Genomic DNA, 17,369 nt, shown 5'->3' with positions numbered 1-17,369 from the left:
CTAACGCAAAATGCTGGTTCAGGGGATGTAAGAGGCGCGCCCGGACTGCAGGATCTAGCACAGAGGAAGGCTGGGGCTGGGGATACGCAGGTGGACGCTCTCTACTTTCCATTTCTCTGTGAATCTAAGACTGCGCTAAAAAATAAAGTCCATACATTTAAAAAAATTATGTCCTTACTTATAAAACAAAAATAACTACATATTTAATAAAATATAACAAATAAATATAATAAACATAAGACATAGGAAAGGGCACCAACCCCACACCGAGGAGCGGCCCAGGCAGAGCCGCTTTGCAAGGGGTCCACGCATTCTCAAGGACCCGCTGGTGTCCAGGTAAGATCCTGCCTGGGGACGCTGGGGACACGCAGGGCGGGGAGGACTCAGGGAGCCCCAGCCCTTAAGGCAGACGGACTCGTCTCCTCCCGCAGGAGCCCTGGAGGCGGCCCCCTTGCTGTGCAGCTCTGCACCATGGGGAGGCCACGTGGCTACTCTGCTCTCTGCGTGGAGGCCAAGTAGCCCGAGTTCAAGTCCAGTCGGGGGTGGAGACTGCACCGTGGGCCAGCTCTTGCCCACGTCCCCTCTGGCTCCTCGGGGCCCAGAGTGGGGGCTCCCAGATAGCACCTGTCTCGGGCCTTGAAAGCTTTTGGCGGCAGCAATCTCCCCACCTCCTTGCCTCGGGGCCCCCAGCTCCCCTCTGCTCTGCTCTGGCAGCTCCTCGGGCCTCCTTTCCCTGCAGACTTGCTGTTCCTCGTGGGCTTCCACCACCGGGGCCCACCAGGCCTCCCCGCAGAGCGCAGGGCCCAAGCCCAGTCCAGGGCAGCTCCCCTCCTCCCCACAGTAAGACGGAAGGAGGCTGCAGGGCTTCTGCTACTGAACTGGTCTGCTCGGGGGACTCTCACATACATTTTTAAATTTTTGTGCAAGCAAATTGGCTTTCCCACACACCATCTCCACAGTCTCCTCCATAATTTATGACTATGCAGGCAACTCTTGGCCCTTAATCACCCTGACTTTCGGCGCCAACACTGCACCAACTGTATGTAATCCTTCCACTTACAAGCAAGAAGTACATGTTTGTTTTATGTTTATTATTTTGTATTCCATTTATTACCCTAAAAGCTACATCTGAGACCTTTAGCTCTGTAAGATCCCTGAGAAGCATGAGTGCTGTTTATTCTTTGGCAAGATGCTAAGAATTTTGGGGGACTTAGAATCACAATGGAGAAAGGAAATGTCATGGGTATTTTCTGCACTTGGAAAGTGTTGTCAGCCTTTTGTTATGGCCTTAAGATTTATACCCTCGGATAAACACACCACGGTGCAGTTAAATGATGAATCACCATATGGCTATTTGGAATTACATGCACAAGATCTGAAGTCTTACACACAAATGAGCATATGGAAACAGTGCAAGTGCCAAACGCAAAACACGAAATCACCTAATGCATAGGCTGGAAGTAGGCAAAGACGGCCGTGTGGGGAGAAAGACAGATACATGGTTATTTCGAGGAATATAAAAGGATGAGTTTTGAGGTGTATTGGTATCCTATGAAAGTGAGCATATTTTGATATAAATAGATAAGATTCCCACGCAGACAAAAGTCAGACTTTTTCCCTTTCCAACTCTGTCTTATATCTTACAGCAATTCTCAACTGCTTTCTTATAAGTTTCTGGAATTAATAAGAAGTTAGCCTCTCCCCTGCCACCTCCAGAACACAGGTTTTTGTCCTGGCTAGTTTTAGAGATTCCTTCAGGGTCCTCAAGAGTAAAGCAGTGCTACTACAATGTCTTTTTGCCGCTACACTAGGTTTACCTGATTTTTAACAATGCCTGTCTTGATGGACTGCCAAAACCAAAAATATTAATAAATGTTCTCCTACAGAAGTGGATGGGCAAGCTAGGATGCTCGGTTTGTGTAGTATTCACAGGACGCTTGGCTTCTGCCACTCTTTGTGGCTGGCAGTCCTTCTCATCGGACTGCTGCGTATGTTTCTAATCCGTGTGCAAACCCTGTGTGTTGGTTTCCTGTGGCTGCCATTACAAAGTACCACAAGCCAGGTGGCTTCTGACAGAAATTTGTTCTCTCACAGTCCTAGGGGCTAGAACCAAAATCAAGATGTCAGCAGGGTTGGTTCCTTCTAAAGGCTCTGGGGGGGTGGGGGGTTGGTCTGTTCCATGCCTGTCTCCTGGCTCCCGTGGTTAGCAGTAAGCTCCGTGTTCCTTGGCATCATTCCTCTCTCTGCCTCCATCTGCACACGGCATTCTCCTCTGTGTCTGTCTATGTCCAAAATTCCCTCTTCTTCTAAAGACACCATCACTTGGTTTAGCCCACCCTAATCCTGCATGACCTCATTTTAACTTGATTACATCTGCAAAGACCCTATATCCAAATAAGGTCACACTCACAGGTACCGTGTGTTAGGACCTGAACACATCTTTTTGGGAAACACAATTCAATCCACAACACCTTGCAGGGCAGAGACCACATTTTGCTGTACCCATTCGTTGATTTATTCATTCATCCAGTATAATTAACAGAGAACCCACTATGTGAGGAGCCCTGATCTTGACTCTGGGGAAATGGCGGACTTGCCCCAGAGTTAGGAATAAGGCAGCATCTCCTGTTCTCAGAACTTACACTCTAATGAGGGAGATTCATTATTAACAGATAATCAGACACAAAAGTGCACATTTCAGGTAATGAGGATCGGCAGGTAATGAGAACAGGGTCACGAGACAGGCTTGATGGCCAAGCTGGAAGCTCAGAACTTCCACCCCGCGTCCTCCCTCGTGGAAGTCTATAGTCAAATGAGGGGACCAATTATCAAATAATTACATAACTCAGCATGAAAGGACAACTGCAGTCCATGCTTTGGGGGATTAGAACATGGATTTGGCTTAGGCAGGAAGCTCCAAGCACAGAACCTTGAAATCCTGACACAACAGAGCCAGTGTGGATACCGCTTATCTCCCCTCCACGCTTTCACTTTTTGCTCTAAATGGTGCTTAGGACCCATCTGAGATGCGCCAAGCATTTCCATCTCAACCCCAAGTTTCAGAACATGTTCTTGGAGATTTTGCTTAAGCATCATCAGCTTCTAGGCACAAGGTCCCATATTAATCTTTGTGAATGCCAACCCTTAATACGTCATTGAAAATGTTAAAAGGAAACAAACAACAACAGCAGCAAACAAGCCCTGAATGTTTGGTTTCATCCTTGCACGGGTCGTGACCATCACTAGCTCCTCCCAGCCCGACAGGCAGAAGCAGCTCGTGGACTGGTAGCATTGGTATCACCTGGGAGGTTGTCAGAAATGCAGAGCCTCAGGCCCCACCCGACCTACTGAAATAGAGTCTGCATTTTACCAAGATCCTAGGTGATTTGTTTGCTCATTAAAGATTTAGAAGCATTGGCTGAGGGCTCGCTGAGACTACTCTATATTCCTTCTTTCTAACAGACACTGCAAATTCTGCAGAGAAGGGAAGCAAGAGTTTATACGGGTAGAGGAGACCTAGAGATAGTCATCTCTGTCTGTCCTCTGAAGTTTGGGGAGAATATCTGCCTGGTTAAAAATTAGAGATTCAGAGCCTATCGGTGAGTTAAGGGTATATATTTTAGTGTGTATATAAATACTTTGGAGCCACTGGAGCAAGCTTCACAAATTGCTTTTCTCAAATATCAAGCAACGTCTCACTCTGCAACGTCTCAATGACAGCCAAGCAGGCCTGAGAACCAAGCCCAGTTCCCAGCAGCTCCATCCCACGGAAGTGGAAATAGAGCAAACGCTGGCCGTCTAAACACTCCCTGCAAGGTCGGCTGGGTAACATGCTATATACTACCATGTGCTCTGGGCATTTTCATGTGTAATTCCCTTTCCTGGTTTAGAACCTGAATTTCAACTTCATACCAGACCACGGTGTTGGGGTGATGAAATCCTAAGAACACCTGGTTTCACAGTAAGACACTGTCAGTAGGTACGCAAGTCCTCATCATCGCTCACTGGGCAACCCCTGCGGTCTGTTTATAGCTTGTCTCCGTGGTTCAAATGTCATTCATAAAAATCTAAATTAGCCTATTTTATAAACATTCTGTGACTCTATCCCCAAATGCTTTCAGATATCCTGATCACATTGGGATACTGGTCATTAGAATAAAGGTCTATAGCAGCCCATACAGATTGCAGAAACCACCACCAAGCCGAAGTCCAGCACTCTAGAAGATTACAAAATTAACCTGTGTCCCACCCATTCTTCTAAAGCTTGTCAGAGTGTATATCTCGATCTCCCACAACCTGGAAACTAATCAGTTTAAATAATTCTTATCAAACACAATAGTCCCACAAGAGCTTTACAATAAATCCAAGCTTAGGTATTATTATACATCAAATTATAGATACCATAAAAGATGGCGTTGTTTCACGATCAACAGAGCGGTGAACATATATTTTTCCATTCTTGTGATCTTCTATAGAAAACAAACCAAGCTCTGGATATTCATCCACACCAGGTCCACTGATTAAATACATTAATGTTGTATTTTCAGACATACTACTGAATAGCTGAAAGGAGAAAAAAATGGAAAGAAAAAAAGGATGAGAACAAACCACGGTGATAATCAAGTGTCAAGGCTCAGAATCAAAGGCACCTTTGAGGAATCAGACCCAGTAACAGCACATCTGAGGATTTATGTTACGCTAAAGAAATAAACGGATACACAAAGATGTGAGAACAAAGATATTGGCTGCAGTTGGTTATTAAAAAACTGTTACATATAGCGTAAGTGTCCATCAGCACACAAAAAAATTGTATAACGACACTCCCTTCATATAGTATGGGATCCTCTGCAGCCTTCAAAGATTTATTTGCTCTGCCACGGAAGGTTGGGCAGGACACGTCCTTAAACAAGAAAGGCAAGTGGCAGAACAATACACGTAATGTGATCTCACTTCTTTAATCCAGGTGCACATTAGCAAATGTGCACAGAAATATCTGGAAGGATACATACCAGTTTGTGAATGTTGATTTTCCCTTGAGGGAAAGAGAAGTGGTGATCCTACAGCTGACACTTAGAAGAAGCTTAGAATGAGCCAGTCTACTCTATGCCTTACTTGCCTTCACCTATTATATTTAATCTTTAACACATCACTGCAACATCAGTGCTATCACCAACCCCGTTGTGTAGATGAGACACGTTAAGGATGTCCAGCTCCCACAATGAGGACGTGGTGCAGCGGGGACAGGAGCCCACTCAGTCCCCCTGACTCTCAAGATTTTATACTTTTAACCAGAGAGCCTTGAAAAAGTTCTCTAACTTTTGTGGTTTTGGGTTTTTTTTAACAGTAGACATATACTGCTTTTCAAAAATATTACAAAAATACAAAATATATTTAACTTTTTCTAAGAATCGTAGAATGTCACACCTATAGGAGAACTTAATCAGTCCATAATTCAAAGCCCACTGGTGCCAGGAAGTTGGCAGAAAGGAGCAACGTGGGCCAAGTGTAAAAGTTCTGGGATTCCAACATCATCATGTGTCTTCTCCAGTGAATTGAGTGGTTGATACTCAACCGCAGCATCAGGAGGGTGAAAGGGAGTGGTGGAGACTGTGGTATTCTGGGTAACTTAAGCCCCAGCTTATTGTTGCCACGTGGGAATATGGGCTCCATGTGGCCAGAACTTCCAATTTTTGCAAAGCCTCTAGAAGGGCAGAATTTTTAATACAATCTCCCTAGTTTTAAACAATGAACTTTTTAAAAGAGACTCTGCACAGGCCAAGGAAAACAGGCGGTGGGGCAAGATCTAGAAAGCGTCCTAAGTCCCAGTCCTGTGTTCCTTCCATGCCACCTGGACTCACGAGCACAGATCCTTGCAAGACTGAATTCTGCCGGTGGGCAGGCTGACTCAGAGGGAGTAACGGGGGTCTCTGCTCAAGAGGAGGTACCTTACCTCACCAACCAATTTGGGAAAGGGGCCTGGGTCTTCCTCCTCCAGCTCCAAGGTGGTGATGATCCATCTTCTCTTGGATCGCCGTAGAGGCTGATGGCATTCTCCCTGGGAATTACAGCGACAATGACAATGAGGAAGATGCTGGTGGTGCCAGCGGCCTGCGGTTACTGAGCCCTTACCTCACAGGTAGGCCCCATGCGGACGCTTGGCGCTCTCTCTCTCTCAGCCCCACAGCAGCCCCTAAACTTAGAAATGACAAGGGCCTGTCTCTGAGCAACCATAGAGTCATTTCTGACTGTGGAGCAAGTGTAACCCAGCAATATTCTGTGGTCCATGAGATAATTTTAGGGGAAATGCAGACAGGACATTAAAGATCATCGTGACCACGTGCTAATGCCATCCTAGAGTAGACCTGGAGACAGCTGTTGAGAAAGGTCTTCCCTTTCCATTTCCCTCTCCAGCTTCCCGAAATCATCGATGCGAAAGTTTCCCTTCAGTGCTGTAGGCCTTTAATTCCTCTCTGTCTTCTAATCTCCCTTTTAACAGGGAGAGGGGGGAGAAACTTAGAACTTGGGCTCAGATAGTCGTCAGGCAAGAGACTCTAGACAGAATTTAACAATATGGTTTTGTTTGCATTATATTACATATTCTTACAGCTGTAGTCTATTTATTACAAGTGAAGCTGGTTTCTAATCACATTAATTTTTATCTACAAAAATGTAAATTCTTTTTTAAAAAATCGCTGAATGATAAAGTGAATTGACCAAAAGGATACTAAGTATGTAATCATAAGGCGGCATGGTGGCGTGGGGACATGGCAAAAGCTCGCAGTGGTGGTGGGTACGTGACTGCATACCCTACACTGGAAAATGTTACAGCCAATATATTTTAATTTCACAAAGAAAATAGTGTGGTTAAACCTCCAGGCTATCTCTGGATGGTTGATTTCTGATGTTCACAGGTTATTTATATTCTAATTAGACATAAAAGCATCATCTGAAACTCTCTGGCAGTTCCTCAAGATTCTCAAAGGCCACATCTAGCTACTATTTTATTTTCTGCAAACCAAACATTGGCAGGGCACTAAAGAAAGCAACATTGCAATCCAGTCTCTAAGTAAAGTGTGGAGACTGACTTTATTTATGAAGAAAGTGACTTCCAGACCCCTCCTTTGTTTGATTAGTAAGATCATCTTTTTCTCATTGGACACCATTAACAATGTTGACTTTAAAAATGACATTAATTAGTAGGGGATACACTTATCAGAATCACATAGAAACTGCCTGGAGTCACAAAAATCTAGAATTAGAAACAACAAAAAAAGAACTTCTGCATTTAGTTTTGATAATATAATTTCTTGTTCTTTACATGGCAATTCATGATTACTACTTCTCTAATTATAGGAGGAATATCCAAAAGAATTCTGATATATTATTACCAATGGCAGGGATGTTTAAAAACATAAAATACTGCTACTGTTATGTTCATTAACAAAGTAGGAAATAGAACTGTTTATTCAAGATGAACATAGATGTATTTATTATATATATACACAAGTAAAATAGCATCAAATGCTAATTGGTGATGGGATTTAAGTGGGCCTTTTTCTTGTTTTCCCCTTATTTTTAGACATTATTTACAATAATCAGTAAAATAACGGAACTTGACGCTTTGTACTTACATAATGATTTACACTGAGAGTTACTTACTTGTAAGTTATATCTCAACAACCTTTCCCCTGCACCCCAAAAATACATATTCAATAAGACTGTTGCAACAGAAAGAGGGAAGTCCCACAATGTATTTCAGAACCAAGCACACAAAAGTGTGTGTGCATATGTGTGCGTGCACGTGCATGGCACAGGGTTGGGGGGAGAGGGAGAGAAAGGGAGGGAGAAAGAAAGTGTGCACACAGGATAAACACGATAAAGCAAATGGGGCAAAAAATAAATAATTGGTGAATTCTCGTAAAGGGTATTTTGAAATCCTTTGTATTTTCCTTGAAACATACACATTTTTATATCAAAATAAAAAGTTACCAAAAAATGTAGACTATTTGAGTAACTAAGATTGAGCATTCAATTTAGCACTAAGATTTTTGTAAATTAAAGTAAAAGGGAAAGTCTATCTTTAAAAAATGAAACATTTTTAATAAAACCTTTTCTTGTTATATAGTCTCCCCATTTAAAAGAAAATTTGATAACAAAGTGTTTAAAGCATGCAGATAAAATAGAGAATAGAATAAACTAGTGACATCCATCACCTTGTTTATCAAACCTTAATATTTTACCATATTTGCTTCAGAGTGTTAAGATATATAAATTGTTACAGATAAAATCAAAGCTTCCTGTGCCCCCACACTCATCTCATTTCTCTCTTCCTTCCTCAGAAGTAACCCTCATCCTAAATTATATTTAGCATTTCAATGCATGTTTTAAACCTTTGTGCTATATATATATGTGTGTGTGTATGTGTGTGTGTGTATGTGTGTATGATATATATATTCATAATTCTTCAACATATAATTAATTCTTCATGGTTCTGGTTTTAGCTTTGTAAAATAATGGTTCACAGTAAGCATCATTCCATAACTTATTTTTTACTTAACATTGTGCTTTAGTTGTTGTGGGTGTGTATGTTGACACCTGTAGCTATAGACCCAGTTCATTCATTTTCACTGCTGTATAGCATTTCACTGGACAAATAGGCAACAGTATATTTAGTCACGCTCCTAGTGATGGTCATTTAGCTAGGCACTAAGTTTTCATTATTACCGAAAAAAAAAAAATGCTATGGTCATACACATCCATGTAGACACAGAAAGTTTCTCTGTACCAGCGGTTTTCAAAGTGTGGTTAAGCAGGCGTCCTCACAACCCTATCAGCGTGCACAAGGCCAAGCTCCTGCATACCTACACTAGGGCATTACTCTCCTAGTCCGCTGTGCGGCACGTGCACTGACAGTGCAGAACAGAGTGGGTGAGGTTGCTGAGGCCTCAGCACGAATGAAGGCAGTGGGCACTGTGTTCTTCGCACCAAGCACTTGCAGGAAAAACAGAAAAGAAAAGAGAAAGAAAACTAGAAGAATGAAAGAATTGGCTAATTTGCTTCATTCTTGTCATCCCTTGAGAACTGATGAAGTAGTAAAAATTATTAATTTGTTAGACTGCAGCACTTGAGAGTACATCTTTTAAATATTCTGTGTGACTAGACGGGAAACACGCACAAACCACTGCAGCTGCATGTCAGAGCAGAACGCTGGTCCCCAGGAAAAGCACCCGTGTGCCCGCTCCAGTCTCCAGCTGAACAAGCCACTTTTTCTGATACAATGCCATTTCACCTCAAAGCACACCTGACAAATCGATGATTCAGGCTTGGGTATTTGACGCACAGTTCCTTGATGGTGAACAAAGTGAGACTGTCACTTCAAGAAAAACAATGGACAGTATCTGTTCCCAATGACAAAATTTAAGCTTTCAAGCAAAAATCAGAATTTTAGAAAAGTTGCATCTACCACTACGAGTTTGACAGCTTCCCAAGAAATAAAGTTCTTTCTCATATCAGTGGAGGTATTAATGGAGGTGAGTTTTTATTAGACTGAAATATTAATATGTCCACGTTGGGAATATCTGCATAACTCAATGAGCTATGGCTTCCCAATGATCCGCACATCAGGTAAAACAATATTTAAAGAGCAAGAGAGACCAGTGGATTGTAATGTAAGAGAGCGGGGAAAGTTCATTAATGTGGTTTCAGATTCCACGTTGCAAGTAACTGTTAAGACACGACTGCCTGCAGTAGCAAAGGATGCCCCCAATTACCTGTTCGAGGCATTTCTGCCTTTCCAAACGCAGACCTGTGTGAGGCCGGAACTTCTGCATGTGCTTTCACCGCACGGCAGTCACAACAGACTGCCCGCAGAAGCAGAGAGGACAACCCAGCTGTCTTCTGTTAAGCTGGACATTTAAAAGATTTATGGAAATGTGTAAAATGTATAAAACAGTGCCATTCTTTTCACTAAATGGAATTTTGAAAACTCTAGGATTTATGCCTAGAGTTCTGCCTATGTGGGACAGAGTGAATGCATTGGCCTACCTAGATCCTGCCAGACCACCCTCCCTGTGGTTGCCTGGCCCCTGTCGGAATCTAGCCTCCTTCAGGATCACGTCACAACACAGCGGACCGTGCATTGGAAAGTGGTTTCAGCCGGGCACAGTGGCTCACGCCTGTAATCCTAGCACTCTGGGAGGCCGAGGCGGATGGATGGTTTGAGCTCAGGAGTTCAAGACAAGCCTGAGCAAGAGCAAGACCCCGTCTCTACTAAAAATAGAAAGAAATTAGCTGAACAACTAAAAATATATATAGAAAAAATTAGCTGGGCATGGTGGCGCATGCCTGTAGTCCCAGCTACTTGGGAGGCTGAGGCAGGAGGATCGCTCGAGCCCCCGAGTTTGAGGTTGCTGTGAGCTAGGCTGACACCATGGCACTCTAGCCCGGGCAACAGAGTGAGAGTCTATCTCAAAAAAAAAAAAAAAATGGTTTCATGGACATGAAGAGCCATTCTTCATATGTTCATTTCTTGTGCTCAGCTGCTCTCATGGTGGGTGGGTGGGTGATATTATTGGGTTTTGTTAATGTCAAAATAATGATAATATTTGTTTCCTGCCACCGACTATATTTCTAGTTACCTGAAGGAAAAGAATTTTTAAACCCTTTGAGTTCCAAAATATCAAACTGATTTATTCAGACAATGAATGCTTCTTGATTAATGTTGGTAGTTTTAAATTAAGGGCCTACCTAGGTATATAATTTTAAACATAGAAAATTACAGTTCTTGCAAAAGAATAAAGAAATGAATTCAGTTTCTAAAACAGATGTATTTCCAGGTGGCCGAGGTTATTAACTAGGAGTATATTGAGGATTCATGGCCCCTCTGGGCCTCAGTTTCCCCTTCTGTAAATTGAGAGTATGAGACAAGTTGTCTCTAAGGGCCCTTCATGTTATTGTGATAGCACATAAACAGCACAGATGACAGTCATGTGAGAGCCAGCCGGAGTGTTCACAAGAGGTTTGCAATGGTGAGTGTTTACACTCTGCCACCCAGACACCTGAAATCCCGCATCCGTGCGTGTCTCGTTTCTGCTCTCATACCTGCGTTAGAAATTAACGTGAGACGGCTGGTCTGGGTGGTGTAGGAAGACTAGAAACTGTTACATTTGCTGTAATGATTTTGTAAGTGTTCTTATATTTCCCACCCACGCCAATTTTAGGCAGTTTGTCCAAAGTGGATATCATTTAAAAGATTTGCATAATGCTTTCTATAATGTGAGGGGGGGGGAGAACTTTCTAGAAGCTGGTTCCTCCAGCTTCAGTGTTGCCCAAACACTTTATCAGTGGGTGCCAGGCAGGCATATTATTGTGTGGCAGACTTGTGGCACATAATCTATGTCACCCAGGCTGGGTAGCCACGGCACTTGTGGGGGAAAACTGAGTAAAGGAAGGCTTTGTGTCTATGTAAGGTACTGCAGAATGAAGAAGCCTGCGTGGAATCTATTCTTTCTTGAAATGCTTGAAAATATTTCATGTTTGAATGCACACTTTCATTCAAGGAGAATCTGAATCCTGGCATCAGTGTTTGCATTTCCCACGAGAGAGCCATCTGCAGATTCTTTAAATCTCTACCCAATACCTCACATCTGAGCTCACACGGGGCAGTCCAGGGGATGCTGTGAGGGTGGAAATGGTCTCACCTGTGCCCTCAGCGTGCTGGCTACTAGCCACACATGGCTAACTGAGCACCTAAAATGCGGCTAGTGCTAGTGCAGAACTGAATTTTAAATTTTGTTTGATTGTAATTATTTAAATTGAAAATGCCACATGTGACTAGTGGCTACAGCACTGGCCAGTGCAGATAACAGGGACTAGTGGTTAGCATGTGGATGTACGAATTTAGACAGCCTGAGTTCAAATCCTGTTCTATCCCTCACCAGCTGTGTAATGTCAGGCAGGTAATTTAACCTCTCTGAGTCCGAATGTCCTCATCTGTGCATACACACACAAGTTAGTGCTTATGTGTGTATGTACTTAATCCTCACAGCAGTCCAACCGTGAAGGTAGTGTTATTATCCCTTTTTAACTCACAACACTTAGCACAAGTGCTTAGGACAGTAAGGGCTAAGTAAGCATCTGCTGCCTTTCCTGTTCAAGTCTCTACATACTATTTCTGCTTGTGTCTCCCACACGCACCGCAAATCCAGCATGTCCAAGACTGACAGCACAGCTTATGTTCTCACAAACCTGTCCCGTCTTCAGGGTTCCACAACTCAACAAAAGACACCTGCCCGCTCATTCCAGAGTCACCCTTGACACCTCCCCCTCTTGTCCCCACATCCAAGTTCTGTCGGTTTGACTTCCTAAGGCTCCTTCGAGTCCGCCAGCTTCTCTCTGTTTCCACCTCCCATAGCTGAAGTTTCCACCCTCTGGAGAAGCCACCTGGCTGCTCTGTCACTGTCCAACCCCATCCTCCTATTTCGGGGTGAGTCCTGTCCCTAACAACATATGTGGAAGTCCTAATCCCCAGTCCCTGTGACCTTATTTGGAAATAGGACATTTGCAGATGTAATCAAGCTGAGATGAAGTCATCCTGGGTTAGGATGGGCCCTAAGCCGATGACCAGTGCCTTTGTAAGGAGAGCAGGGACACACAGACACCAAGGGAGAAGGCCTGTGATGACAGAGATGGTAGTGAAGTGGCCACAAGCCACGGAAGGCCGAGGACCGCTGGCCACCAGCTGCTGGAAGAGGCAAGGAAGGATCCTACTGAGGCTTCGAGGGAGGTGGGCCGCTGACACCCTGATTTCAGACCTCCGGTCTCTACAACTGTGGGAGAACACATTTCTCATATTTTAAGCCACCTGTTTGTAGCACTTTGTTTTGGCATCCCGGGACATTGACACCCTTTCCTAACACAGTCTCTACACAGAAGCGTGGTGATCTTTTAAAAGTGTAGATTTCACTCTGCTGTAGCATCAAACCCCACTGGGTTCCCCCTGCTCTAGGACAGAGTCCAGACTGCTCCGTCCCCTCCGTACCCTCTCAGCTTTGCCCGTGACCACACTGTCCCAACAATTCTGTCGGGCTTGGATGAAGGGCTGAAAGAATGACTTGGGTAAGGCATAAATGCCAATGATTTTTTTAGAGAGAACTTGATTCAGAATTTCCAAGATAAAAACACCACCAGCAACAGAAAAACAGAATAGGTTTTCCTCCTTGTCCAATTTCATTGTCTTAAAACCTCCCTCCTCTCTGGTCTCTGAAGCTGCCACAGCCCAAAGCTGAGGGTTCATGGGCTTTCAGGACAGGAAATGACCCAGAGGAGAAGTAAGACTCCTCGTTGGGGCTTGTCATTACTTGTCACTGAATCTGTAAACCTGCACAACAGAGTCTTGACTTTGTCGTTGGACAAGGGCGTGGGGATTTCAGAGGAAAACTGTGACATTACAGTGCTGCAGCACTACAGGTACCAGTTTTTAAACGTGATGATCAGGGTGGGGGGGGCACGGTAGGTACTTCTTATGGACGTCAGAGATGGTTATAAACCAATGTGGGGGGAAGGAAGGGCGTGGAAAGGAATAAGTTGCTTATAGCCAACTTGGCAAATAACTGAGAACTCACTGGGTATTAAGCTCTGTCTGTGCCCAGTTAAAGGTCTGGGATTCTGACCTTTAACTAACACCTATTGAATCATGTTTTCTTTATCTGTCTTGTTTCCCTGAAATCTATTAATATATAAAACAGCTGCCATCAAACACTGGAGTTTGGTCAGAGTACAATCTCTACTGCCCGCCCCCACCCAACACACCCTCAGAGGTCGATTAACTTGCAGGGCGCTGCACTAATTAATACAACAGAGGAGGAAAACACCGCTCTCTTTCCTGGTGAGACCGGCTGCACGGAGGGAAGGTGAGGACAGGATTTGATCTGCAAATATTCAAAATCCATGCTAGCTTGGGCTCTTAAACAGGGTTCCAGGAAGTATTGGAGATAAACTTTAAAACGTGTTGAGAAGAGTAGAACACTCATGACTCTTGATGTGGCAAAATGTGGCCAAGAAAATTCTCCAAACTCCACGCAACTGAGACCGACTTTCAGAAAGAGGATTCCATGACAGTGAGTGCATTTTAATTCAGGGTTTTTGCTTCTGTTCTGTTTACTTCTGTGTCCCCTGTGCCTACTAAGGTGCACAGCAGGTGTCCAGAAAATAGCTGTAGTGTGAGCTCAGAATGAATGGGCGGAGCCAACCACATTCACCATGATCAGGAAACAGAAAGATACAGCCATTAGTGGCTGTGCCGTCAACCTCAGCAACAAACACAGAGTCTCACTAAGGGAAAATGACGTTTGTTTGGGAATAGGACATTGTGATGGGGATATGCATGTCGTCGTAAACTATTGTATATTCAGGGAGATAAAGGAAGACAAAGGTTTTTAAAGGAAAAAAATAGGATTACATAATTGTTTTGAAGCTATTATCCTTGGCTACAAAAATCAATGACAAGGGTAATGCCAGTTTAAGGCTGGACAGGCAGCAGCTGGGCGGATGTCCTCACAGAAGTATTTTTGTGTAAGATTTTGGGGGCCTTTGTGCAAGGTTGTGGTTTTTGCAGACTCTTTTGTGACAGTTTTTGTTATCGGGAATACAAACGAGAGGACCGTCTCTTATAGGCTTCCCTGACTCTATTCGTCAGGATTTTTTCTTTTGTTTTGTTTTTTAACATAAGCAACCCCATTTTGATTCTGACAACTTTCACACTGCCAAGCCCTTTTATGCATTTCTTCATTTATTCTCACAACCGCTGGGTCAGGTAAATTCAATTATTAGCTCCATTTTCGGTGAAGAAAATGAGGTTTAACAAGGTTATATAAAAAAAGAAACCCACGCTGCGCCCAGATCAGTTCAGTCTCAGCCTGTAGGGGGCAGCACCAGGCGCTGAGAGTCTTTGGAGCTCCCCAGGTGAGTCTACTTGAGCCAAGATGAGGACCAAACTCACGTGAGCCCAGGTGCCCAGCAGGAAGTGGAGGAGCCTGGGTTAGGACGCTAAGTGACCCAATCCAGACCCCACAACCTTTACCCCCGAACACTGTGCGGCCTCCTCCCACCCCCGGCTGGAAGAAATGATTCTCCCTACCTGCAGAAAGCAAATTGAGCAGATCATAACCAACAAGCATATGCAACATTAACTCTGTCCACTTTAAGTACAAACAGAACAGGCCCATATTTTTCTTTTTGGGTGGAGCTGTCAGTTTGTGTCTGAACTTCTGACTGTTACAAAGCATGAATGGAAGCATAGGATACATACTAGTTGGCACATTACTATGTATGTTTTAAGGCTCTGCATAGTCTCTGCATAGTGTCAGTGCCCTGTAGCCAAAGATCAGGGCCATGAACATGTGTTGAACTGAACAAGTTGGGTTTCCTACTCTTTGTAGTGGGGGAGGATGTGCACCATAGGGCACTGTGGGGTGTCTCAGGACACGTATGTTAGAAAAGATGTATTATAGGATTTGGCAAGCCCATATTTTTCTAATCCTGATTCCACTGTTTTTGTTTGTATTCCCATTTGAGCAGTGGCAATTGTTGGTGGTGGCGGCCAGGGGAGGGTGGATAGAGTCCTCCCATCCCCATTGGGTTGCTCAAATTGTCTTCGATGTAGACACCTGAGATTTTCTCAATCTTACGTGAAGTGTGAACAGAAGTATCATTAGAAAACGTGTGTGTGTTGATGTAATCTAAATAAAAGTCATGTGTGCTATACAAGCCAGTTTTAAGACAAGTCCCCTTAGACTGTCCCCACTATTCCCCCAAATGGATTGTGATCCTTAATCCCCTTTTATATAAGTTGGGAGCCGCCACTGCCTGCACTCCATACCCAAGACGACCAGCCCAGCTCCCAGCCCCACATGCGGCCTTCCTGCATGAGTCTCAGCCAGGCCACACGCAGTGCCCCCTCCTTCCCTTCTCCTGGAGGGAGCTGCACCCCACTCGTCCCTCCTGGCTCACCTGCAGCAGCCCCAGCAGCACGGGAAGCAGCAGCAGCAGCAGCAGCGACAGGTGCCCCTTGCAGTTCATGCCCACCGAGGGCTGCCCAGGTGCACCCAGAGTGTGCAGGTGATGGCCAAGCCGGAGACAGACACCCTCTCTGCTGCCAGGGGCTTCTCTTCCAGTGGTTCTCAGGTCACTGTGGCCTAGACACTTTGATCCATCTTGCTCCTCCCTCTTCCCCAGTACCCTTGAGTTTATCAAAATGGGCCTGGCTGACTTACAGGCTTTGACATCCTTTGTGACAAGTGGAGTTCCTAGGAAGGGAGGGGTGGGGAATAAAGCTGCCATGGTCACGCACACACACAGAAAGCTGGCTGGGGTCCCGCCTTGGGAAGAACAGCTCAGCTGGGGGAATATAAAACCAGCGCTTATGGGAAAGTGGCGTGTTATTAATATTCTTTATTTCCTTGTTGGTTTTTAGTTTCCAAATAGAACGCCCAATAAACTCTTTCTATAGCAGGATATTTTAATGATTACTTCCTATAACCTCTATCCTCTCAAAACAAAAAAATTAGAAAATGACTGCAAGAATGGATCACTTTATTAACGGGTGGCAGAAAGGATATGGAAAAAAGAAAAGAAAAAAAATTACTTTCCGAAACACTAAAAATCTTTATTCCAACTGTGTCTCAGGACTCTGGGGTTTACAGACTATTTCTACTAAAACCTCTTGTAAGCTTAGATGAATCTGTCTTTTTGAGTTTGGAATCAAAGTAGGAGGGGGTAGAGCTGGGAAAGTGCCTCCCTGGGGACAGGGTGTTGGTGGCACCCTGGGAGTCTGCATTAGAATTCCGAGCAAATGCACAAGATGGGATTCCAGCACACCAGTGCTTAAGGTTGCAATGAGCAAGTTTTAAAACACACTGTGTTACATTTAACCCTGACTGCCTTAAGCTATTACCTTGTTATCACATTACCTTGGTTGAAATAGTAAACAATTCATTAAAGAGATGAAATAGAAAGTCAACTTTCTCAGCTTTCTGTGCATTCAGAGCTCTGTGAGATGCTGCTGAATATTTTAATTTGAATAGTTTATTATTTTTATGAAAATTGATAGCTTATTGAAAAGAGTAATAAATATAATTTTAAGGTCTCTAGATATTTCCTGCACATAAAGAGAAAAGAAGCACTTTGTGCTTATTTTCAAAGTGGATAGTTCTATAATGATAACCTATTGAAAACTTACGTTAGAATCACTAATTCAGAATTCGTAAGTCGGGTGGACTAAACCATGTTAAATGTTTGTGGGAACATGCAGGTTGGGGATGTCCTGATGCCAGAATCATGCTAGGGATTAAACAGTGGGCAGGAACAGCCAG

General features: G+C 43.9%; 1 protein-coding gene across 1 annotated transcript in view; it reads right to left on the bottom strand.

The window, feature by feature from the left end:
• The window catches only part of CDH26 (cadherin 26), a 41,670-nt gene extending 25,494 nt beyond the window's left edge, over positions 1–16,176 (bottom strand). Inside the window, exons 1-3 of the mRNA XM_045528880.1 lie at positions 16,009–16,176; positions 5,951–6,055; positions 4,402–4,563 (exon numbers count right to left, since the gene is read on the bottom strand). Coding sequence (XP_045384836.1) covers positions 4,402–4,563; positions 5,951–6,055; positions 16,009–16,077 — 336 coding nt within the window. The 5' untranslated portion in view covers positions 16,078–16,176. The remainder of the gene's footprint in view (positions 1–4,401; positions 4,564–5,950; positions 6,056–16,008) is intronic.
• Positions 16,177–17,369: the final 1,193 nt, after the last annotated feature.

The sequence above is a fragment of the Lemur catta genome, chromosome 17, assembly GCF_020740605.2.
Source record: "Lemur catta isolate mLemCat1 chromosome 17, mLemCat1.pri, whole genome shotgun sequence".
NCBI classification, from domain to species: Eukaryota; Metazoa; Chordata; class Mammalia; order Primates; family Lemuridae; genus Lemur; species Lemur catta.
Note: the sequence above shows the minus strand (reverse complement) of the source record. Positions and strands in the feature narration are given on the sequence as shown.